This window comes from Phaenicophaeus curvirostris, chromosome 2 (assembly GCF_032191515.1).
Source record: "Phaenicophaeus curvirostris isolate KB17595 chromosome 2, BPBGC_Pcur_1.0, whole genome shotgun sequence".
NCBI classification, from domain to species: domain Eukaryota; kingdom Metazoa; phylum Chordata; class Aves; order Cuculiformes; family Cuculidae; genus Phaenicophaeus; species Phaenicophaeus curvirostris.
The window spans coordinates 8,508,076-8,532,918 of record NC_091393.1 but is presented as its reverse complement, the minus strand read 5'-3'; the positions used below and the strand labels follow the sequence as shown (position 1 = coordinate 8,532,918).

Below are 24,843 nucleotides of genomic sequence, written 5' to 3'. Positions count from 1 at the left end.
GAGGACAGGAGATAACCAGCCTCTCCTAAACACACATAGAATCATAGGATAGTTTGGCTTAGAAGGGACCTTAAAGACCATCTAATTCCAACCCCCCTGCCCTGAGCAGAGACACCTCCCACCAGGCCAGGCTGCCCATCCGACCTGCCCCCAAACACTCAAACAGAAACACGGATTTGGAGGCCCCAAAGCTGCCCACACCGCAGATCCGCACTGAGGGCAGAATGCAGCCCCCCGAGGGAACAGGAGCGGGGCAGCCCCGCGGGGCTCCACTCGCACAACCCCGAAAGGGGTGGGGAGAGGGAGAAACAGCCGCGAGCGCGTAGGGGAAGAAGGGAGAGAGCGAGCGGGGAGGCGAGGGGAAAGGCAGGACGGCGGAGCCCCGCTCCGCCCGCTCACCTGCTTCGCCAGGAACCGGCTCAGCTCCGCGCTGCTCTTCTCGTTCCTGCGCGCCACCAGCTGCAGCGGCTCCGCCAGTCGGAACCGCAGGTCGCCCGCCATCCTCCTCCCCCCCTTTCCCCCTCACGCCGGAGCGCCGGGAGCGGCCCGGGCGGCGCGGCACGTGGGGAGCGAGGCGGAGGCGCCGCCGCTCAGCGCCAGCTTCCGCCCCGCCGCACAACGTCACCCGTCCGCGACGTCGCCGCGCCCGCCCCCGCCGCACACGCGACTACAACTCCCGGCATGCCCCGCTCCGACGCGGTCGTCGCCAGTCATAAACTACAACTCCCGGCGTGCCCGGCTTCCGCGCAGCGCCTGCCCGCCCCCTCGGCCGGGGCCCCCGTGCGTGCCGGGAGATGTAGTCTCCAACGAGCCTCCCCCTCCGCGGAGGATAGCTGTGCCCGGGAGTCGAGCGAGTTCCTCCTGCTTTCTCGGGGTGCTGGAAGCTCGCGCGGGGGGCTCCCCTCGCTGCTCCCAAACTCCCGCGGAGTTCAGAGCCGCTGTAGCCAGGGCACTCGCCCTTGAAGCCCTTTCAGTCCTCGGCGCGGCGGCCGGGACAGCAGCCGGTTCGGGCTCGGGAGGAAGCGGCCGGCGCTACGTTGGCGTTTCCTCGGCGCCGCAGCCAGATCACGGCGCCGGGGGGCGGATCCAACGCGCTCCAGGGGGGGGCTCGCCGCGCGCAGGAGCCGGACCTGAACCTCGGGCTTCCCGGGAGACCGGCCGGGGCTGCCTCTCGTCCCCTCCCCGCCGCCGCAGCCGCGGGGCACGGCCCCGGCAGCCTTCCACAGCGCTCCTCCCCATTCCCAACGCGGGAATTCCTGGCTCGGCAAGGAAGGCGAAAGCGAGGGGCGCGCGCCTCTTGGTTCCCGCGCTGTGGCTCCCGCGAGGCGCGCGGGGATGGTGCAAGTGCTGAGGGGGCGGTGCTAGTGCTGAGGGGGGCGGGGTTAGTGCTGAGGGGGGCGGGGTTAGTGCTGAGGGAGCGCGGCGCGGCGCTCCTCGCTTTGGCGCCAACTGCCGGGGGCGGGGCTTAGTGACGTCACGGGGGTAGAGGACGATGGTGGCGGTGGGCGGGGTTAATGCGGGGTGGGCGGGGCTAACGCCGAGGGGCCGCCCGGCGCTCCTCGCTTTGGCGCCAACCGCTCGGGGCCGCGGGCGGGGCTCGGTGACGTCACGCGTCGTACGTCCGCGGCGATTGGCTGCGGCGGCCGCGAGCCCCGCCCCCTCGGCGCCCGGCCTGCGGGACCAGCGGCGGCGGCCATCGGCGGGGCTGCCGGGGGCCGGGGCGGCGGCGGCGGCTGACTGGTGCGTGAAGCCTGCGGGTCCTGCCGAGCCGAGCTGGGCTTTCCTCCTCTCTCCCTTTCCCGCCGCGGGGCCCTGCGTCGCTCCCGTCCCCCCGCCGCCCGGTTCGCCCCGGCCCGGTCGCCTTAGCTTCCCCCGGGCCCGGGCGCTTCCTCCGTGGGAAGGAGCGGGGCGGGAGGCCCGGGCGGAGGGGGAGGGCGCTGCCTCCGGGCCGCTGCTCGCCCCGGCTCTTTTCCGTGCCCTTTACAAAGGCTTGTGGTGATGGGAGTAGGGGGAGTGGCTGTAGGGCTAGACTGCGGGAGGGATTTCTTCACGCTGAGGGCAGTGAGGCACTGGCACAGGTTTCCCAGGGAAACTGTGGCTTCCCCATCCCTGGAGAGGTTCAAGGCCAGGTTGGATGGGGCCTTGGGCAGCCTGGTCTGGTGGGAGGTGTCCCTGCCCATGGCAGGGGGGTTGGAACTGTATGATCTTTAAGGTCCTTTCCAACCCAAATTATTCTCTGATTCCATGGTTCCTTTCCCCTGCCTTGGTGTTGAGGCAGCTGCTTTCACCTCAGAGGTGCTTGGGTGTCGGTGCCACAAGCGTGTGCTTATAAAGTCGTTCTGCGATTGCTGTTGTGGCGGATGCAGCACGTCCTGTGGTGGAGCGTGATGGCTGTATGACTTGGCATGCAAAACGTGCCTTACTGCTTATTACTGGTTTGGCTGGTGGTGTCAGGCAGGGGGAACTTGCTTTTAAATTGTCAGTAGAGAAGAAATCAGAATTGTCAAATCAGGTTATTTTAACTGGTTCAAGTATACGTCCAGACAACCTGCTAATAGAACACCATGCTTGTTCTCATACCCATTTTTTTCTAGGCTCTTTATTTAATTAATAAAATATACAATTAAAGACCTTCAGAATGCTTATTTATTTCTTTTCTTGCTAGAACTCTGCATTTGTTATCTCGATGTAAGAGTTCCCTTATTTTAGCTTTGGGTTTTGTGGAAGAGCAAGGGCCACAGATAGCTTGTGTAACTGACCTATTTTGAGATGCGTAAAAATGTTTTACAAAGTTGTTCTGAAATTGTCATTTAATCTTTCCTCTGGTGTTTTACTCATAGATGGGGAAGCCTTAGGGAGTTTGTATCATGGCAACAGATGAGGATGGACTGGGACTGTTTGATATCCGCTATGGTGGTAAGACGTGTTGGATTACTTTCTGTTTTGCAGTGGAATAGTGCAAACAATCTTATAAGAATAAACAGGTTCAAAACTAACTTATAAAACAAAATGGAAATGCTTTAAGTTGGCATTAATACTGATGAGCTGCAGCTGTAATTACGTGGCTGTGGCACAGTATTGGTTTAAACGATATTTCGTTAGGATTTTAAACCATAACTCTGTACTTTAGATTTATGATATATTTTGAGGGAATGGCTGGAACTGACCTCTTGTCTGTGTTTTACAGTGTGTAATTTAACCTTCACTACTCCTAACTGAGGGTGGTTTTGGACACATGAGGAGATTTGTTCCTTTGTTTGCTACTTTTAAGAGCAAATGTGCAATCATTTCACATAGTACCAGCAGTCAAGATGCTCTGAACATTATTTGTAGCTCTGCAGTTGATTGATTTGAGACACGTTTGTGAGATTCCCAGCCTCAGAAGGACTATGAATGTTCATATTTTTTCTTTATAGCAAAAATATTTGTTGCAATTAGTACCTGAATAAATGGCTATACTAAAGCAAATTCTTTGCATTATGATATAGACTGTTACAATATGTTCTATTTAGTAAGAAATGTTTAACAGCAGTGGTTATATCATGCTAATTATTTTTGTATAGAAGTTGTATGACTTTTGTATATGGTATATTCCAGAAAACAGTTTCAAATTCAGATTGAGTTGGCAGTTTATAAATTTAAATTATATTTGTACTGAAAACCATATAATTTGCTTCACGTGCAGATCTTGTAATATATAGGAATTGATCTTACAGGACTGTCCTCGCTCCCAGGTGACAAAAGGTCTTTTCTCCATGGTAGCAGCAGCTTGCTGGGTAAAATTCTCCTGTGTTTTACTGGTCTGTGCTACTACTTCTGCTATGCTCTGCTGGTCTGGGACCATAGCTGTGCTTGTTTTATGGGAAAGTTAGAGGCTGGAGTTTACTAAATGTTTTCTTTGGGCTTTTTTTTTTTTTTTTTTTATTCCTGGCTTTAGCTGAAGCTTCCCCCTTCAAGGAAGGTGATGAGAGCTCAGTGGATATTTATGACGGCTTGGATAATGGTTTGACAGTTCCTGGTAGGTTGATTGTATCTTCCTGCTTGGCTTGGGGCATTGCAGTGTCTCTGTGCTTCTTAGGCTGGTTTGAAGTAAAATGACAGTTAGCTTTACGTTTACATCTAGCTGGTGCAACATATGCTCCAAGTGTACTCGTTTAAGTTCAAGCCATGTATGTTATGCTGTATAAGCACCACAGAGAATTTTTAGATCTGTTAACTGAATGATGGTAAGATAGTTTTCACGTGATGCGGACTATTTTAAGAGTCTTGGCCATATAAATGGGTGCAGAGAAACCTCAGCTGTTCCATTTGTGCCTTGATATAGGACATTTTACCTTAGAAAAAGCGTCTTTATTTTGTTGTTTTGTAATAGCTTCAAGACCAGAACCATAACTCATCACTAAATCCGCAGTGAGAGTTCTGAAACATACTTTCTTTGTGATACAGTATGTTCATTAGATCCATTTAGCCTTTTGTTACTTTCTCAATTTCACGTGCTAATGTAAATTAATCTCCTCTTCCAACTTCTTTGAAGGTAAGAAAAATGTATGCAGCATGTGGGTTTTTCTGGAGTCTTAGTGTACCATTTAATGAAATACTATTTCTACTATTCAAACAAGTGTTTCTTTTCTAACCATACTACTGTAAGGTCATTGAATTTTTATAGAAGAACTACACTATATCCTGCAGGCATAAAGCGTCTATACCTCTTTTTCTCTATTTCTGTTTTCGATTTGTTACAGCATGCAACAGTATTCTCTAAGTCTATATTTCACATGCTGAGAGGCATTGTAATGTAAAAATGCTAAATGTAAAAGATGCAAGGAGGAAGAACAACATAGAGCAAACATTTTTATATAATCTAATTCTGAGGGATTTTTCTTATTTAAAAAGAAAATTGGTGAGATATATGCTATATGCAGAGAAGACTTACTTTCCTTTGTCTTAAAACAACTTATTAGACAGTCATAAAATGCACCCATCTTTGTTGTTGGGTGTCCCTTACACATTGTATTTTTTCCTAGCACAATGTTTTCAGTTGGACTTTATAATTTTCATTGTTACGTTTTGTGTCAATACATATTGGATCTTGTATTTCCAATTAAATTAAAGTAGTATAAATGTTGAAATTTGGTGTAGGAATTTCTCAAGATAAGATCATATGTTTTCCTCAGTGACACAATGCAACCTGGTTAGAAAAATACGTTTTGCTTTATGCAATTGATTTTCTTTCTACAGATGATTCTGCTCCAAATTCTACACCAGCTGGTAACAGCTTAAATTTATTTGATGAGATATTAATTGAAGAAGGAACTGCAAAGGAAGCATCCTACAACGAGGTATGTATTAATGTGACAAAAATAATTCTGATGTTTTGGTTTTTTTTGGTTCCAAGTGTTCTTGTATGAAGTGCAGAAAATATTGTCTGTATGCTGACATTATTAGAAAGACAGGGAAACTGCTTTTAAATAAAGAAGTTAAAACAAGTGAAAAATAAGTGAATCTTTTACTCTGTGACTTGATCTGTTCTCATTTGATGTCCTTTACTTGCGGTTTGTGTATCAACTATGTTATGGGGAAAATGTACTGTAATTTCCTTCTAGTTAAATACCTGTCAGATGTCTGATACAAAACTAATTTTGATATTTCTTCTAACAAATTTTACCAGACTAAAGCAGGGAGGTCATGGATTAATCTTAAATGTCATTAGATTTTGTCCTTGAGACTGAAGACAGCCATGCAGTAGATAACTGCTTTTAGCAAATCAGCAGAACAGTTACGTAGCGTCGCCTATCCTAGTCTGTAAGACACATCTTAACTGCAGAACTCAGATTTGTAGTAAAAAGGAGAGGAATCCACAGACAAAATGCACTACAGAAGAAGCAGGAGAAAAACCTCTAGGAGTCTACTAACTGTTAAAAATGTCACTTTGGAAGTTTGAAGGCAGCTCACAGTCAAGTATGACAATAGTGAAGTTGTCCGTTCTTCTGTAAAAGTTTTGTCATCCTGTACAGTTAAAGAAGGGCTCATGTCAAATGTCTTTTATTTGATTTTGTGATCTCAACAGGAGCATGTTCTTTGCAGTCCAGGTTTGTTTGTAATAACTTTTGCTTGTATTTTTCCTTTTCCATTTCGTAGTACATAAAATCTGACAAACAAGTTCCCATCTGTAGGGCTCTGAGAACTCCTACTTCCCTATAATTGTCTTTAATTTCACAATAATATGGTTTCCTGTTACTCTCTAACCTATTACTGTTGGGCAAGCACATGTAGATTTCCTTTTATCTGAGTGTATGTGATGTTTGACAGATTTGTATACACCTTTTGTAGCATATTGAACCTTTTTTTTTAACATGGCTTTAGTAAGTTGCTTTTGGAAAAAAAGAGCTTTATAATATCAATTGCTGTGTTAACTCTAATCTAGAGGAGTAGCTTTCCTATGTAATTAAATCCCCTTCTTTACTATGAATTCTTCTCTTTTGATAGTTACAAGCAGAATATGGAAAATGTCAGCAGCAAATTAAGGAGTTGATGAAGAAATTTAAGGAAATACAGGCACAGGTACTGTAGTTCAAAGGATAACAATGTGAAGATTTGTGTAAAGCAAACTAAATGTTGCTTTTAGAGTGCATTAATTTCTTATGCTTTTTGGAAATAATCCATTGTGCAAATCGTTTGTAAGGCATCTCTGTAGGAACTAGGAGCTTGTTCTGTCTAGGATGCTTGCTAGGATAACCTACTGACAAAACCAGCTGGTAACTTCACTTGTTTCACCATGTTGCAGGAAGTAAGACTTTCATTGCTTAACAGATATTTTCTGTCTCCTTAATTAGAAAATAAGCATGTCAATAGTTACGAGAAAGATATCAAGTTACCTCTTTTTAAAAAAATACGTCTTTAATGCGCTAGCGAGAGGGTTGCAAAGGTACTTGAGCTGTGATTACAACTGAAAGAGGATGTCTACATTGCCTTGATCATAGTGCCGTTTTGATAAGGCTGAACTGCTCTTCAGTTTGAGGTAGTATCCCTATGCTGTGCCATTCTGTATAGTTAGATTGTCTTGGGCAATTCTGCTATGTGCTGTACTGCATAAAACAAGGTTCTATGATTTGCAGTGGTAAATAATTTCTACCCTGTGACACTTCTGTATTGTCTTCTGCAGAACTTGCCTGCCTTTCTGAGCAGGCTTTGCTGAGGACAATTTAAAGAAGGAGCTATCTAGGACTGACAGATAGGGTTCTAGAGCATCATGTCTGGAAATGTTAGAATTATAAAGCACCCAAAGTTGGCTTTGATAGAATAATAGAGCACCCAAAGTTGGCTTTAATACCTTGAAAGAAATACAGTTAACCTCTTTCCCTGACAGTGCTTGAAAGGTACATTTCATTTGATACAGTGGTCAGGAAAGCAATTAATTGATTAAAAGAATGAAGCAACGGGGCAGATTATAATTTATTTAGCTCCACAGCTAGTTGGATTATGGCATATTTCAGTTTTAATAAATTCTGTACTTAAAACATCTGAAATAGTTACCAGGAATAAAAATGGGCATAAATGTGAGTGATCTCCTTTGGACCTTAATAGTTTTGACTTAGTCCTTACTTCTCCAAAACAGCTCCTGTATGTTCTGCTGTTAGTTTGTATATGACTTGTTCTAATGGTTGTCTTGTACTGTTTTTCATTACCTGTTTAGATACCCAAGCTAATTCTCTTTTTTTACTCTCTTTCTTTTGCTCCCTTTTATTCCTGTGTATTTAAAATAGAACATCATCCTGCAGAATGAAAACCAAGCTCTCAAAAAGAATATTTCGGCACTTATCAAAACAGCAAGAGTTGAAATTAAGCGTAAAGATGAAGAAATTAGTAATCTCCATCAAAGGTACAACTAGACAGTGAAACTATGGTCATGGCTTTTGTCTGCTCAAGTTTTATATGTTTGTAAGAAAACTTTTATGTATATTTTAAGTAAAACTAATGAAGAAAATCATTACTTAGTAAACAATTGGTTTTGTGATTTAGTATTGGTACAATCAGGGGAAATAGGTGTGCATCTTCTTTGTTTGATGAGGTCTTTGGTTTCTAATTAAGAAAACAAGGAGGTATCCGAATGGGTGACCATTTGCCCGAATTCTTTTTTTTTGTTTGTTTTGTGTAATCAGCCATTCCTGGTTGGGTCTCTAACCATCTTGTGTGTTTCAAAGCAGATATTTTCTTATACAGCTCAGCTTCAGATCTAGTCTGTTTTATGGTCTCAGATACAAATTCCATGGAATATTTCAGCCAACGAATGAAAACAAAGACACTATATTGTGTTTTCATGGCGAGATGTGAAAGCCTTTTCTCTAGTGGTGGGTGATAGCAACTGGAGAATTTTTCATAATTTCCATGTACTACTGATCTTACTGCAAGGAGTTGTAAATGTTGACGTGTGGATGGGAGAGCAGCTGAGTGTAAGGTTTCTGAACTGTTTGGAATCAGAGAAGTGGTCCCAACATTCAGGACCCCCAGCTTATCATAAGGTCACTTTCTTGTCTCGTGTGACATCAGCCACATCATTTGTTTGTTTGTTTCAGTTTAACAGTTTAAAGAAGAAGGTTTGTTTCACATTACTGTGCTAGAAGCCGTATGAATATTAGCCATGTGATTATTTTTTTTTTTAAAGATGGAAAATTAGCAGATACGATCTTACGATCTGCTGGAGGTGAAGAGGTTTTAATGTGCAATTCTTTTAGTTGATTTGCTTTGACACAATAACTGTTAGACACAATAACTGTTACTTTCACACCTTTGAGTGTAGTAGTCTGGCTTTTAAATTAAATTGTTTAAAAAATATTTTCTTTGTTTCAATAATCACCCTAGTGAAAGAGTTTACAAGCTCTGTTGCAATACCTTTTGGTGGTGATGAGAATTTATGAACAAGATATTTGATCTAAGTACTTTGCAAGAAAATTATGGGGAAAGTGGCACTTTGAGGTCTTAGAAGCATGCCTTGTCCACTCTATGGTCTGTAATAAATTAACTCACCTTAAGCAATCTACCTGTCTGTAAAGACTACTTCAAAGGTAATATTTTTGAGGGGACTTTTTAGTGCTTACCTAAAAAAATTCAAAATAAATAAAAATCAGAACACTTCAATAGAATTACTTCCAGCACACACTTATGCAGATTTAACAACCAGGCTAAAGCATGGTGAACACTTCTCAGTATAGTTCAAAATTGTAGGAAAGCAGTCTGGATTACAACAGCTGCATTGTTGTTTTAGTGTAACATTCAATTCACGTCACAATGTCATAGAAGTTGATCATTGCCTATTTAAATTTACTGTATCAGCCCATAGGAAGTGTTCAATTTTGTAAAGCAAAACCAACCCCGTTTTGTGTTGGAGATCAATATGGAACTATTATATGCTTGAATGGATTCCTTACACCTGAGTACTGAACTAACCAGGCCCAAACCAAATGTCTGTGTGTAGCAGGCATTTGCTCCTTGACTCTCTAAAAACGAGCCATGCATTTGGTGTTTTGCTGACATCATTTGTTGGTGTGACTTTTACTTCTGTTTCCTTCTATATGGATTAGACACAGTCATTGTTTTTAGGTAGTGGAGAGTATTTAAGAAGGTTACCATTGTCTTTAATAATGTGATTTTAATGAAATGTTTCATTTAATATGGCAGGAAAGCTTCTGGGGGTGTTTTGTTGGGTTTATTTTGTTGTTTTTTTTTTCTAGTGAGGTAAGTTTGAGCTCAGTCAGTGATGAGTAAGAGTTCAGGCCATACAGGCTACATATGCCTTCTTTTGTTTTAGTTTTTTAATTTTTCTTATGATGACCTTGCAACACTGGCAAGTGGCCTTGATGAGACTTGATTGTCTTAATTTCCTACTTAATTTCTGTAGCTTCCAGCAAGTTCTAAACAAGTAGTCACATCATACCTGTTCCTTTGGTTGCCAGTTTACCAAATAGTAAGCTGTTGGGTGTTTGAATTAGTCTTTTGTTGTTATTATTTTTTAAAATCTCATAATGCTGTAAAAAACAACTGTTTTTTCCTAGGAGAAGGCTCTCTTTATTGCTGGGCAATGAAATACTAATTGGAATTACTGTGAATGTTAATTAGACCAAATACAGTAAATTTCCACAGATCTTGCTGTTTCTTTTGATGAAATTCGTTTGGAAAATATGTATAAAAATTTTATTCTTTTGCTGTGTGCTGATGGAAATGACTTAACTTATATTTTTATCCCACTTGTTATCAACTTGAAGCTGAAAGACAGCATGAAAAATTTTTAGAAATATATGGATTCCTTGAATTTGACTTTAGTTTTGTTTAAATAAATTTAAAAATAATGTAACTCTCTTTTTTTTTGTCAACAGGCTATCGGAATTTCCCAATCATCGAAGAAGTTTCACCAGAACATACCATCCAGGATCAGCTAATGGAAGGTGCTCTGAGATGTGTAAAACAAAAGATTCCAAATTCAGATCTTCCGATTTAGGTGACATAAAGATGGAGCAGAGAGTGAAAAATGACTTTTCAAAAGATACATACCACACATCTCATGATACGGACAATGGGAAGTCTAGCTCTGAAAAAAGAAACACTCCATATTTACCAAGATACCCTCCTGAAGAGCTCTGCAAGAATGTTACTCCCACTTGTCCACAGAACTATGACCATAGTTCCAACAAGGATAATAGAAAGGAAAGAAAAGAAATGAGAAGTAATGAACAGTGCAGTAGGGGAAATGTCAGCAAATACAAAAGAGAAGTACATCACAGCACCGAAAACAGTGGTAACTGTAACAGTGGTGACAGTGAAGAGGGGAATTCAGATCCTCAGCAAAAGCTGAAAACCCTTTCAGAGAAGCCTAGTAAAAATGAGTCACAACAAAAAAGTCAAACTGTAAAGCTCAAATACAGTCCGAGTGTAGAAAGAAGAGTAGAAAGGAGTGTTTATTCCTGGGAGAAGCTAACTACCAGTAAAGACAGATTTCAGATAAGAGATGAACTGTATGCTGATGAGAAATCACTAAATTTATTTAAAAAAGACATTAAAACACATGATAAAGATGAAAAAAGCAGTGCCCAAAAAAATAAACCAAATGAAAAGCTGCAAGAGCAATCAAGGAGGTCTGATAGAGGGAGTAGTCCACACTCGAAGAATGAACATTCAAAAAGTCTCCATGAATCACGTAAACGTCACCTGGAAGAGTCTAGAAAAGGAAGAGACATTGACTGCAAGAGAGACAGGGGAACAAATGATCATTCTTCTCGAGAAGGAAGGGCTTCGCCTTCTAATTGCAACAGCAGAGAGCATAAATACGCACGCTTGAAGGAAAATGGTAGTAGGTATGAATGGGAAACAGCACATTCCAAATCAGAAAGACACAGAACTGAAGAAAAAAGGAAAAGAGAAAGAGAGAATCAGGATGAAAACAGACATTTTAGAAATGAAAGAAAAGTTGCAAAAGAGATTTCTCCCCAATCTGGAAAAGAATCCAAGAAAGGTACAGATGTTGTAAAGAGCGAGAAAAACAAATCCCATAAGCTAGAAGAAGCGTGCAAAGTAGCAGACAGCATAAAAGACCATAAAATCCCCAAAGCTAAAGATGATCACACTGGGACAAAAAGCAAAGACTTAAAACTTAGCTTTATGGAAAAGCTAAATTTAACTCTTTCTCCTGCTAAGAAACAATGTCCGTCTTCAACAAATGAACTTAAAACACCTTCCCAAAAGGCCACTGACGATGGAAGCCCAGAGCTCACGTTGCAGGCAGAACTGTTAGATTCTGCCCACCTTGTTAACTGTGCTCCCACAGAGCAAACTAATTCAACAGTACAAGTTCTGGACAGCACAGCTGAAAACAACATGGAACCAGCACTGCCTGTTTCTGTCAGTTCTGAAAATGAAGTCTTGAAAGTAGCAACAGCAACAGATCCAGCACAGTCTGAAGAAACCTTACCAGAAGCAGAAGTGGGTCAGTTAGAGCCCCAAGCCTTGCCAAGAGCTGTAGAGGTACTGGTTCCCGATGAGATGCAGACTGAAATGTTGTCATCGACAGCAGAGGCTTGTGATGTGGTTGAATTGGAAGCCCCAGCAACAGCAGTATCTGTGACTGATCTGAGTCACTCTGAATCTTTGCCCCTGGAGGTGGCAGAGAGCGTGGAAGAGTGTGAAAATTTGCCTGTAACAGTGGATGTAACACAGGATGACAATGTACCAGCAGGAGAAGTGGCACAATCTGAAACCGCTAGTGAAACTATGCGAGTCCTTCCGGAGTCAACAGCAGAGAAGAAAGAGGAAGATAAAATATGGCTAGCTTCTGATGTGGAAAGCTCAGCAGACCAAAGTGGCTCTCAAAACATTGTCCTGGATGACTCAGAAGCCAAAAGTTCTGGGGACCTTAAGTCCTGTGGTGTCACCAATGATAGTGGAACAAAACCAGGCTCTTTAATGGAAGTAGTGAATAATGATGATTGCTTGGCTGCAGAAAACATTGAGTGTCTCGTTGTGGAAAAGGATACCTGCAAAATTAATATGAATACATCTCAGTCGCCTGACAGAACTATGTTAACTGATAAGGACGAAGCATTAGTTGACCAGAATGCTTGTGGTGTGGAGCCAGACCTAACTGAAATTGGTTCAACAGCGTCTTCTCTTAATGGTGAGATGTATCCCAGAGCTAAAGAGAGGGAAACTAACCCAGTTCCTGTTGATGATGAAAGCTCAATACTGAGCATTGATCTCAATCACCTGCGGTATATTCCGAAGGCAATCAGCCCACTGAACAGCCCAATGCGACCTTTGGCTAAAGCACTCAAGGTGGAAAGTCCTTGCAAAAGTCTTGTGAAGAGTTATATTAAAGGTATTAATATATATATTCCAATTCCTTTTCTCTGTAAAGGCTTAGAAGGACCATTCATGGAAAGCAGAAATGGCTTATTTTAACTGCTTTGTCAAAACTATCAATTGTTTCTTCTTAAGCTGTGGAATTCTCAGTGGCCCTTTTTGTTTGTAGTGGAGCCATTTAACAGTGCAGCCAAGACTGTAGCCAATTGAACATGATTGCTATAAAAGTTGGAGTTTGCTAGCAGATATGTGGTTGATAGAAGAGTTACGTGCTAGATTCTAAAAAAAATACATTAATTGCAATTAGTTCTGACTAGATCTTATTTGTTTTTTCTCTAAAATTATAGAGGCAAAAGTTGCTTAGGGGCATGTTCTTCCAAGTATCTACTTGTGAGAAAGCCGGAGAGAGTACCTGAGACTTAATTTCTAGGAATGTTGGCGAAGAGAAGGCTGTGCTCTCCATATGAATTAATTTCAGTGTGAATTGTTTTCTGTATTTTATATTTGTGAGTTGGGGAGGCATGGGGGAGGAAAGGAACAAGTAGAACATCAGGATTTACCATTATTGAAGTAAGAGCTAACTCCTAAGTAAAATGGCAGGGAGATAAAATATGACGACAGCATTGGCAGGGAAATAGCTGACCTGAAGTTTTAACTTTTTAGTTGTGTGAATTTAACTCTTCCTGTAGTGTCCTGCTACAACTCATAAAACTGTTTCTTGGAAGTTTAGATTTCCTATTAGAAGAGGAACAGTAGAGTAGCATTTAAATCCTTTTTCTTATGTTTCAGAGCATAATCCCGAAATCTTTTGCAAACCTTAGTGTAGTTTACTCTGGAATTCAGTCTCTTGTGCTCAAGACGTTTGCTCTCCTATGTGCGAATTTCTTTAGCAGTTTCTGCTTAATTTCTACAATAGTTGATATTCTTTGAACTATCTGGAGGGACATGAGAGCTTTGGATCAGAGTAGATGAACATCAAATAACAGTATTTGTCTAATTTTGTAGTGTTGCCCTAAGTTACTTATTAGAGAAATTCATAGTCTCCAAAACTTGCTACTAAATTCCAAACCAGTGATTTTCAGGTCTGAAGTTAGGTGCCTAGTTGTCTTTGTAAGCTAACTAATGATATACATACAAAATGCTCTGGATCTGTTAAATTGACAGGAGGTTATGGTTTCTCTTGCTTTTGAAATTCAGTACTCACCTTTCTGCTATCCTACAGGACAGGGGTACATTAGGGTATCAATACTATATTTTGACCACTTATATTTTCTATTTTGGTTTGCCAAAATTTTGAAGTTATTAATTTGAGAAGGTATTACTCCTTTTAAAACTGAAATGGAGGCCATGATAGAATATGTTTTTACTCCCGTAGAATCTGTATAAAGTAAACGTTTTCAAATGTTGCTTTAAAGTGTTAGTCACAAGTTCATTCTTTATGGAGATCAGTTTAGATATGATGTTTTATGAGATTAAATGTTTGTTAGAGGTCATTAAGCAGTCTAATCTATATGTGATTGAACATGAGTGTTTTATTAACTCGAGTGCCCAGCAAGCCTAAAATTAACTGCAAATCTCATTGATCAATACATACACACTTCAGTGGAATTTCTGTACAATGGAAATGAGTTTGCCTTTTCATCTTTTGTAACATACTGCTTTGTGGCTAGCTGTAATTGCTTATTTTTCTTAACAAAATAGCATGTGGTTTGAATTTTAAATAATGATTGCATACATATTTAATGATATCTAAAAAATAGAAAACATTTAGTAAACTTACTTGTGAGGCTGAGTAAGGCATACTGCATTTGGCAGAACTTTAGCCTTTCCTCTCATATGTCTCATTCCTAATTCCTGCCATTCAGGAACCTGAGCTGGAGCCTTTTGACAAAATTTCTAAGGAAAAAGCTTTTTATGATGTTGTGCTTTGTTGTTGTGCTGTAGCTCAATGCTGGTAATCTTAAATGCATCAAAAAAATGAAAAATTATGTGTGCAGCGCCTAGTACCTTTTTTTTTTTGTGTAGTAAGTCAGTTTATTGAAAGATTCAAGGAACCTTATCAGCCCTGGAAAAGATAGTTGAATGCAAACATTAATAGATCATTAGTTCTTCTCATTTTGCTTTTGTTGTGAAAGAAAAGACACCTGTTCTATGTAAATGTTAGTCCTTAATGATGTTAAAGTTAAGATTTAGTTTGTGCATTGTTAAGAAAGCTTGTTAAAGTAAATGGAAGTAAGTTCAACACTGATGCTTTTCCACTGTTGCTAGATTTATGTTTTCAATGGATGTATTTATGAGATAGATTACATGGTTTTATGATGGTCTTATTTGCCCTTTGAAGCTCAGAAAAAAAAAGACTTTGAACTAGCAGCTGCTGAAGTAAACCATCCAAACTTTTCATAGCTCAAACTTCTTGAGTTGTTGTTGGCAATGTCAAATGAGCAGTTCTAAATGATTGCTTTACGGAAGAGAATCTTCTAGTTTTTTTTCTGAAAATGTGTGTTTATAATTGCATTCTATATGGTGATTATTAAACTGTTTTGTTTTTATAGATTTGATTCCTGAAAGTACAGTTGTCATATGTCCCTCAAAGAATTTGTCAAATGAGGTAAACAAAGAAAATCAAAAGCCGGTTAGCATGTCTGATGAACATTTAGAGATGGAGTCTCGGCTGAGCATATCTTCAGATGAAATAGAAGAAGGAGAAATCATAAGTAGTGATGAAGATGAAGAAAAATCTAAACCAGAAAGATGCTCTGAAAATACAAAAAAGTCAAGACCAAAAGCTTCTCCTGAGACACGAAATTTGACCAGGAGTCCACAGAATCAAAACAGCAAAACTGTGAGTTGCAGTGAAGATAGTGGAAAATTTGTTTCTGTGAAAGTAAATACAAAGAAGAACAGAGAGAGGCATAAAAATCAGACTTTCAGGTCTTCAAAGGATATGAAGAAAAGTAAAACTGTGAGCATTGCTTGTCTTGAAAAAATAGTTCATGTTATTGTTGAACCTTCAAATATACATGAAGTCATGCAGATGCTAAGAGCTATACGAAAGCACATGAGGAAAAACTATATGAAGTTCAAAGTACACTTTCCAGTTCAGCATTTTCACAGAATTATAGAATCTGGTATCATAAATTTTACATCATTAATAAAATACTTGAACTTTTCCAAGATGTCTAAATTAGGTGAGACTTTAAAACTGAATATCTGTGATATTATAGAGTCCAAACTTAAGCAAGTTAAAAAGAATTCAGTAGTGGACAGTCTTTTTGAACGACAAGTATCAGATATGAAAAAACAGTTATGGAAATTTGTGGATGAACAGCTTGATTACTTATTTGAAAAGATAAGGAGAATGATAATAAAACTATGTGATGTGGGAAATGTGGGAAATGAGAGTGAGGAAGGGAAATTTGAAAGAACAGGAAAGCAAAACCATAAAATCAGTAATAAAAATGATGTGCAAAGATCTAGAAAAAAGTCCCTGAAAGCCAGATCTCAACAGCCTGAAGAATGTATGCTTTCAAAGCAAATTGTGGATTATCAACGACCCAGGTGTCACCATGAGAAAAATAAAACAGATGCACCAAAAACTGCCTTTTCAAAATGTCTTAACTCCATTGATAACACAAGGAATTCCCAAACCAAAGTGCACCTCCCTAAAGAGAATAATTTGCAAGGTACTCTCACTCCAGTGAAGGGTGTAAAATATGAAAAGGAAGGATTCCAGCTATCCAGAGATGCTAACAAGTCCGAACTTGGTTATGAACTTCTCACAGAACAGCAAGCATCCAGTCTTACATTTAATCTTGTAAGTGATGCTCAAATGGGTGAAATATTCAAAAGCTTATTGCAAGGTTCTGATCTCTTGGAAAAAAATGGTGGCAATATCGACAGACATGAGTGGGAATTCAGGACACCAGAGAAACAGTTTTTAGACAGTCATAAATGCAGAGGTAATACTGCTGGACTGGTACAAGAGATTGCTCCAAAAGAGGCTTCTGTGGAATCTCGACCAGCAGAAGATATCACCTGGCCTGTTGTTTCACCTGTAAGAGCTCCCTCTTTAACATCAAGGCTTCAGATGTCTGTTGATCCAGACATACTAGATGAAAGCTGTATGTTTGAGGTTCCTACAAATGCAGCTTCATGCAAGGAAGATGAGTGCAGTTTACAAAAGAATAAATCATGTGTTTCTTCTATCCTCCTTGAAGATTTGGCCGTTTCCTTAACTATTCCATCACCTTTGAAATCAGATGCTCACCTCAGCTTCCTAAAACCTGAGAATAATTCTAGCTCAACTCCTGAGGGTGTTCTCAGCGCACATTACAGCGAAGATGCGCTTCTTGAAGAGGAGGATGCCACTGAACAAGACATTCATTTGGCTTTAGAATCTGATAACTCGAGCAGTAAATCAAGTTGTTCTTCATCATGGACAAGTCGGCCTGTTGCTCCCAATTTTCAGTGTCGCCCCAGCCTACCGATGCAAGCAGTAATCATGGAGAAATCTAATGATCATTTCATTGTAAAGATTAGACGTGCAGTGCCATCTACCTCACCAGCATCTGATCATATGGCTTCAGTGAAGGAGGTACAGCCAACCTCAACCAAGATTGAAAAAGAAGAAATAAAAAGTGGGGAAAAAGAAAAGGATGCTCAGAGTGCTACAGCAGCCACTGTGCAAGAAGCTGTCAAACTCTATATGGTTAAGCCGGTTCAATTGCATCACATGAGCACTGGACAAGTACAAAATCCTGCCTTACCTCAGTCTCTAAAGGAGTCCCATAATAGTATTGGAAAGGAAGAAACTACTGAGTTGCTTGGACCCTGCAGAAAATCTTCAAACACAGGAAGCCATGATACTGAAAGCCCAGGTGAAGGCTCTGAGCAATCTCTGGTGCAAGATTTGAAAGTACCTGAAAACATAAATGAAACGGGTGTTAGATCTCAAGCTTCTTTTCCTGCTGGATGCAATACAGAGTCATACATAGACTTAACAGATGATATTGTTAGTGAAAATTCATGTTGTGCAGTGGAATCCACTGTAGATAACAGGACTCGGGAAAATTCTGCAGGAAACCTGGAAATCAGTCATAAAAAGGAGGAACTGGAAGAGTGCTCTGATGCATTTATAGACTTAACAGAAGAGTGCTCTGATGCATTTATAGACTTAACAGAAGAGCTTTCCAATAAGACTGTAGCAGGTAAATGTGATCTTGAAACAAAATCCACTTCAAATGCTGATGTAGGATGCCAAATAAGTATAGATGATAAAACTAGTAAAAAAAGGAAAAAAGAGGCAGTCGAAGAGAATTTCAACTCAAAAAGGCAACGAACAGAAGCTGAATCAGCAGGTGAAGGGAACAATGCTAGTGATGTGAAGTCTGAAGAGGTAAATTCAGCACCTAGACAATGTTCCAATAAGAAGAATGAGTTGCAGCAGAACAAAGACTCTTCTCCTTCGGCCTTGTCTGCATCGTCACCTAGTCTATATGCCAAAAACATTGTTAAAAAGAAGGGAGAAGTAGTAGTTTCCTGGACGAGGTAATTTTGATTTGATTGGTGTTATTGTTTTAGTTCTTTTAAACTATTTGATATACTGAAAAGTGGGAAGAAAAGGATATTTAGTTGATGGCTGAAGATACTCTGTAGCTCCACATCTTTCTGTAAATAGTGGGGCAAGAGATGCCGTCTCTCTGTGCAGGATGGCTCTGCGAGATTGATGTCTTAGAGTACAACCAAAAGATGCCAAAAGTCTATTCTATTGTTTTTCTATAACAGTTGTCCAGAGGAAAACAAATTTAAGAGATAAGCTGGTTTCATGTAATCCTGTTAGGAGCCTTTGGAAGAGAACAATTTTTAGTCATTTCTTGAGTAGGCTAAATCAGATTTGCCTTAAAGAAGGTGATTTCTGTATGTCATAACTTATTCCATCACTTACCCAGATCTCTCAAAACTAAGAGTACTTTTTGCTTCTGTTTTAAAGCTTATTGCTGTGGTAACTACTATCTGTAGTTTTTGTTTCCTCTGTGCATTTCCTTTCCTGTCCAGAAGTTCCACCCAGGCTTGGTAAGGGATGGAGGTCTTTGATGTTCCTACAGGGCGTGGAAGCATCAGTGACTGGGTAAAGGAGAGCATCTAAAGATTTACCCCATTGAGAGAAATCATGAGAGCAAACAGACCCCAAAACAGAAATTATGCTACTCAATCTACAGAAATGTACTAGCCGACCATTCAGCCCATATATTCTAGTTGGTAGGATGTGGCTGACAATTAAGGTTGACAGTATGTGTCAGGGATATGTTCAAAGGTAATGTGGTGTATTCTTATCCTTAAGAAATTATAGTTAGCAGATTTTGCTGTTCTTGCTACAAGATACAATCAACACTTTTTATAAAGGGCCTCCTAAATTTTTCACAACAAACTTTCCTGAACTATCATTCGGACGTAAAGTAAGTTTCTAGGTAGCATTTTCTAGGTAGCATTTTAAAAGAAAATCAACTGCTTTATGGGGGAAAAAAAAGACTGCAAAAAGTAATGTGATTTTTTAACATGCAAACCAATGAAATAGGAAGAGATTATTATGAATATAGAGAATAGATTATGAATATGACTGGGGTTTTTGCGTCACAGTCTTTAGCCATCTTTGAACTATGTCTAAAAAATAACTCACTATTACATTTTTCTTTGAAATGGAGGAAATTTAATGCAATTTATTGGAATATGTCAGGTTTCAAGCAAAAGTACATAGTAGCTACTGTGTAAGGACTATGCTTATGTACATTTTGAATATAGCTAAATTAATTAATGAGATGAACAGCAAATTGATGACACACTTAAGAATAGATTCCTGGTCATTCATTCTCGTGTGAACAGTAGCTGTGCTTGGGTGTGTTTATTATATTAAGTCACTCATAGAAGTCGAACACCTGTTCAATCTTTGAATCTCAATGGGCCTTAGGTGAAATCCGCTGCCTAGCCATGCAAGTCCGCCTAGGAGTACTGGTCCCTGGTGAATTTATGAGTTCTTTTTAATTGAAGTTTAAATGTTTGCTTTTGAAGCTTAAAACTCCTTTTGATGACTTTGGGTTTGGGTTAACTCTGTTATAATAATCCTGCCCTTCCTGATAGAGTAGTATTGTCTCTACTACCGTTTGTTTCTTCTGACTCTGTTACTTTGGCCTGGTAGAAAGGCGAATCCTCCATAAGTTCATTGCTGCTGTTTGAACTCATGTTTGGAAATACTTTGAGTTTTACATATGCCTGTGTGTATTTTTGTTTGTTTGTTTATGTGTGTGTACACACACACACGTATATATAGATAACTATATATATATAGATAACTATTTTAAATATGCATTTTTGCTCTAGAAATGATGACCGAGAAATTTTACTGGAATGTCAGAGTAAAGGACCATCAAGCAAAACCTTTGTTTCTTTGGCTACTAGGCTGAACAAAAGCCCAATTCAGGTGGGTGATATCATTCTTATATTTGATAGCAACTATGTTGCTATTTCTATGATTGCAATTAAGAAGTCTGCTAATTTGTGGTTATTTTTTCCTTGTGTCTTTTGTTGGGGAGGTTCTTCTTCTGGTCATTACTTCTTAAAAATATACATTATAGGGTTATTATGGTCCAAAGGTTCTTCAGTACCTGTTTGACTGGTACCTTGAAACTGCTGCGTCCATTCATAAGCCAGGGACAACAGGATCATTTCTATTGTTGAATCAGTGCTTAGGTAAAGAAAGGCTATTTGGAGAGGCCCAAATCCTCTGCATACATTTAATAAGTTAGAAAAAGATTCAAATTATAACTGGGAAAAAAGTAGCAGAATTTTGCAGAAAGGACATTTTCCATGAAAGTGTTTCTTTTTTACTTTCATTTTTTTATTAAGAAACTTGAAAAGACACAAATGTCAAATTGATGCAGAGTATTTCCAGAATTTGGCATATAACTGTACTTGTCTTGAGTTGCTATCTTAATCTCTGTCCTGCAAATCTAAAATCAAGTAGGAAATTGTGCCTCCTCAGGGTGGCTTTTAGGATGTTGCATTGTGTGGTTACAGAGCCTTTGTGGGGTTTAGAAGCTGTTGGGGTGGAAGTTCAGATAAAACAGTGTTATCTGTGCATTTATGCCATCCTTCTCAGTTAGCTATTTGGTGGATGGTAGATCTGCTGTAGCAATATGCATGTAGTAATAAAAAATATTAGCTTACAATTGAATGAAGATGCTAAGTAAGCTGTAGCTGTGCTCTACAAAAAGATGTTTGACTGTCATCTACAGACCAGCTTTGTAAAATCCCTAGGAGACAGATTCCTACATGATGAGCCATAAATAGCAACAGTTGTACAGGAGTGTAGGAAATAACCAATAAGCTGTGCTTTTTGTGGAGTACAAAATAAGGTTTTTGTCCTTACATTTGAATCTTACTCACAGTTATACTTGGCAAAATTCAAGTCTCATTGACTTTGAGGCTTCCATCTTTTTCCTCCTTGTTGTAAGGAAACCTGTGTTAAAGGAGTAGTTGGCTCTAGCTATCTGTGATTAACCTGGAGGCTATTTCAGATGTCAAAGGTATAGGAAGATTTCCTATATCCAATTAACCTGTTAATGGTGCTCCTGAAATTCTCCCACTAAAATTTATTGGAGGCAAATAAAAAAAAAATAGTGGTAGTCTTAAAAAAAAAATGTTATGCTTTCAGATCTGTCTGTCTTGGTAGGTATGGAAATCTTGGGCCTTAATATCTTTTTTTTATTCTCCTTCAGGTTTCAGAAAGATTCAAGCAGTTAATGAAGCTGTTCAAGAAATCCAAGTGCAAGTAAATTTGCCACCAAGTTGTGTTGTGGTTAGCAGGATTTAGCTGTTAACAGCAATGACGGACCACAACCACTGCATCCATATGATGGGATTAGTGGGAGATACCCAAGTTGGTGGTAAATCTGATGCGCTGTTGGTTATTCGCTTCCCTGACTGTGTTTCCTCTGAAGTGCTTCATCAGAATACAGAGGGAACAATCAAATGGACTAGGAAAGAATGAGTACATACAAATGGAGTGGTAATGTTTCAAGGGACGGACATCTGTTTGTTAAATACATTTTATAAGGAAAGACAAGGACAGGCAGTCAAGGGAAAACGGTGGTTCTTGATTAATTTGTCAGAGGCACTGCATATGGTGATTTTAATAAGTAAGAGCTCTTTGGAATGCAGTTGGACTATCTCCAGGTAGATAGTCCTGGAAATGACAGGTACAGCATCTTGGTTACCTTGAAACATACTTGAAGAAGCTAGGCCTTTTTTTTTTAAAAAAAAAAAAAAGGCAGGGCAATGATAGCAATGATTCCAAAAGCTGCTTGTTTAGTAACAGGATTCTGATGGTGAGGATGGGTGGGTTTTTCCTGTTTTGTCAGTTGCTCATAGTGGGTTTCAAGGAGAGGATCTAGCACCTAGTGTAGGGTTTGTTTCCAACTTTAAGCACATTATCTATGTAATTTCTTAATTACTCCAGTGTTCAACAGAGGTGAATGAATTTCTGTTTCAGGGTGCCCATCTATCATAACTAACAATGAAGAAAGACTAGACAATTGGCTTAGATTAGACCCCTAACTTTCCGATTTCTGAAGTAAAGTAAAATGAGTCTTAACCCCTGGGAGACAGTGAGGCCAGCTAGTAATGCTGTGACCAGTTTCTCAGTTTCTTTTAAATTGTGAAATGCTATACTTTTTTTTTCCCTCCTCCTTTTTTTCTTCTTTGGAAAAGGCTGTTCCAAATTACGTGTAGGAAGGGTACTTAAGTTAGGTCTTCAACATAAAGAACATTCTGTTTTGTTTAAAAAAAAAATTGACAAGTGATTTTCTTAAGATTAATTTAGAAACAGACCTTTACAGTTTTATAAAATGTGACTTTTTACTTACTAACCAGGAGAAAAACTTTTTTGTAAAAACAAGCAGTTTCAGAAGCTTGTCAGTTTGTCATGTTTTGACAGCAATTGTATCTATCTTTACAAATTGTTTCATACATTAGAAATTCATGATGTTTTATTTTAAAGAACTCTTATAACTGCTTCCAGTTTTACTAGGACCTACTAAAAGTGTATGTGCGTGTGTGTGTATATATATGCATGTATACACAAACACACCGTTTTATATATTGCTGCTTTATCCCAAATTTCTAAAAAGGTTTTTTTTTTATTTCCTCTAAGCAACAATCCTGAAAGTTTCACACTTTTTTATTACAGATTCGTTAATGTTGTGGTTTTATTCTTTATTGAGGACCAGAATTGCTGTTGTCTCTACTCAGTCAGAACATCTGCTGAGTTTAGCCTTCATTTTAAAAGCCTTGTTGCCTTTCAGCTTGGATTAGATTGGCCTTTTTTCAAAATCCAGTGACCGCTTCTTCAGTTTCAGCATAATGTTTTTTTGCTGTCTCCTTGACTAATGGGACAGACTTCTCATTCTAATAAACCATCAGGTAATTTGTCAGTGACACTTTTGGAGTATTGTAAACGTGACCTATGGAATTGATTGTCACGCTGCCAAACAGAGCGCATCATCCTCGTTTTAGGCAGTGCTCTGGAAACTGTTACAAGGAATGACTTGAGTAGGTAATGATGTCAGTTCTGGCAGTCTTCCATCTTATGTGCTTGTTTCCAAAACATTTGCTTTTGGTGATCAGGTGTCATCTTTCATGCTACACCAACAGCGCCCAGTCATTTCAGTGGGGGATTGGTATAGCTACCCTCGCTTGTTCCTAGCAAACGTTTGTGACAATTGTTCACTTACTGGAGACTTAAAGCTAACTGAATCTGTTCTCAGGATAGTCCATTTGCAGAGTAGCGTTCCTGTTTGTGGAAAAATCAGACTCTACTGAGAGTGTTCTTTAACCACATCCTTAGAGATCAAAATGTGCACAGTTCTGAAGGCACTGAGGGAAGTAGCTTCTCTCCACATAAGTGCTTCCTCTCTGTCTCAAGAAGGCAGGCAGTGTTTTATTGTTTTATTACAAAATTGTTTATTCCTTGCCTGTGTTTATTTACTATCTTACCTGTACAGGTGATGGGGGGCTGGGGTTTAACTGTTTTGGTTCTGACTTGGATTCCATTTTTTGTAAATTATGAAACTTTTTTAATGTTCTGTCTATTGTAAGTATGTGTACAGGTTCCTACATGGTCATGTAAAATATCTAACGTGTGTATATATATAAATACATGTATAAAAATAGAGAGCGCTTTGTTTAGCCAAAGATGATTTTTTTAACTATATAAAACTCTGGGTTTATTTTGTATAAAGTTAAATAGTTTGCTTACTGTAAGAGTAATGCAAAAAATAAAACTGTAAAATTCACACACACACATTCTTGTTGAACAAAGGTTCGCTTGGAGTGGTTTTGTACCATTGTTCGTAATTTATTCCCTCAACAAGGATTTTGATACATATATGCAAAATGTACTGTATGTAAATCTACAGTCTTACTTGTGAAACCTCAGGTAAATGAAAACATTTTCTAGAACTGTTGGCTAATGGCTTGACAACTGTAAATGCTGTGAAGCAGCATTAACCTTGACTTCTCTTAGTTTGTATAAATGAGTAGCTATACTGATGTTCTGGCCAATAAACATGGAAGCAACCAGCCACTGCTCTAATGCAATTACTGCTCCCAATAGGTGCTGCTGTATTTCTTAGTGGACATGACTGGGTCAGACATTGGACAATTTCACAAAGTACATAAAGCCTTCAAGCCACTTATGAATTAGAACCTACAGCTTTCCTCATTTTTTTTTTTTTAGGTTTTTTTTTCTTCTAGAAACATTGAGTTAGGGGTGAGTAGAACATGACATGTACCTGAATTGCTTCAGCTGCACTCCAGGTCACTGTTTCACATGGATTGGCTTCAGAGTTTCATGGTGGGTTTGGTGGGATGGCAGAAAGCAGGTGCTCTTCCAAGTGGCTATGACCCTGTAACGCTGGTTGTTTTGAAAGTCAGAATACTAATATA

At 39.7% G+C, this 24,843-nt stretch overlaps 2 protein-coding genes across 3 annotated transcripts in view; one reads left to right on the top strand and one right to left on the bottom strand.

The window, feature by feature from the left end:
* Positions 1–501, bottom strand: part of MDN1 (midasin AAA ATPase 1) — a 102,174-nt gene extending 101,673 nt beyond the window's left edge. The window contains exon 1 of the mRNA XM_069851305.1: positions 400–501. Coding sequence (XP_069707406.1) covers positions 400–501 — 102 coding nt within the window. The remainder of the gene's footprint in view (positions 1–399) is intronic.
* Positions 502–1,649: 1,148 nt separating this feature from the next.
* On the top strand, positions 1,650–24,479 carry CASP8AP2 (caspase 8 associated protein 2). Of its 2 annotated transcripts, XM_069851191.1 has the most exons (10): positions 1,650–1,740; positions 2,841–2,916; positions 3,938–4,018; positions 5,239–5,339; positions 6,487–6,561; positions 7,764–7,879; positions 10,371–12,862; positions 15,399–18,393; positions 20,221–20,320; positions 21,618–24,479. In XM_069851191.1, the coding sequence occupies exons 2-10, from the start codon at positions 2,868–2,870 to the stop codon at positions 21,672–21,674; spliced, it is 6,066 nt and encodes a 2,021-aa protein (XP_069707292.1). In that variant the 5' UTR covers positions 1,650–1,740; positions 2,841–2,867; the 3' UTR covers positions 21,675–24,479. The 2 variants fall into 2 exon arrangements, with proteins under 2 accessions (XP_069707292.1, XP_069707293.1); XM_069851192.1 differs by lacking the exon at positions 6,487–6,561.
* Positions 24,480–24,843: the final 364 nt, after the last annotated feature.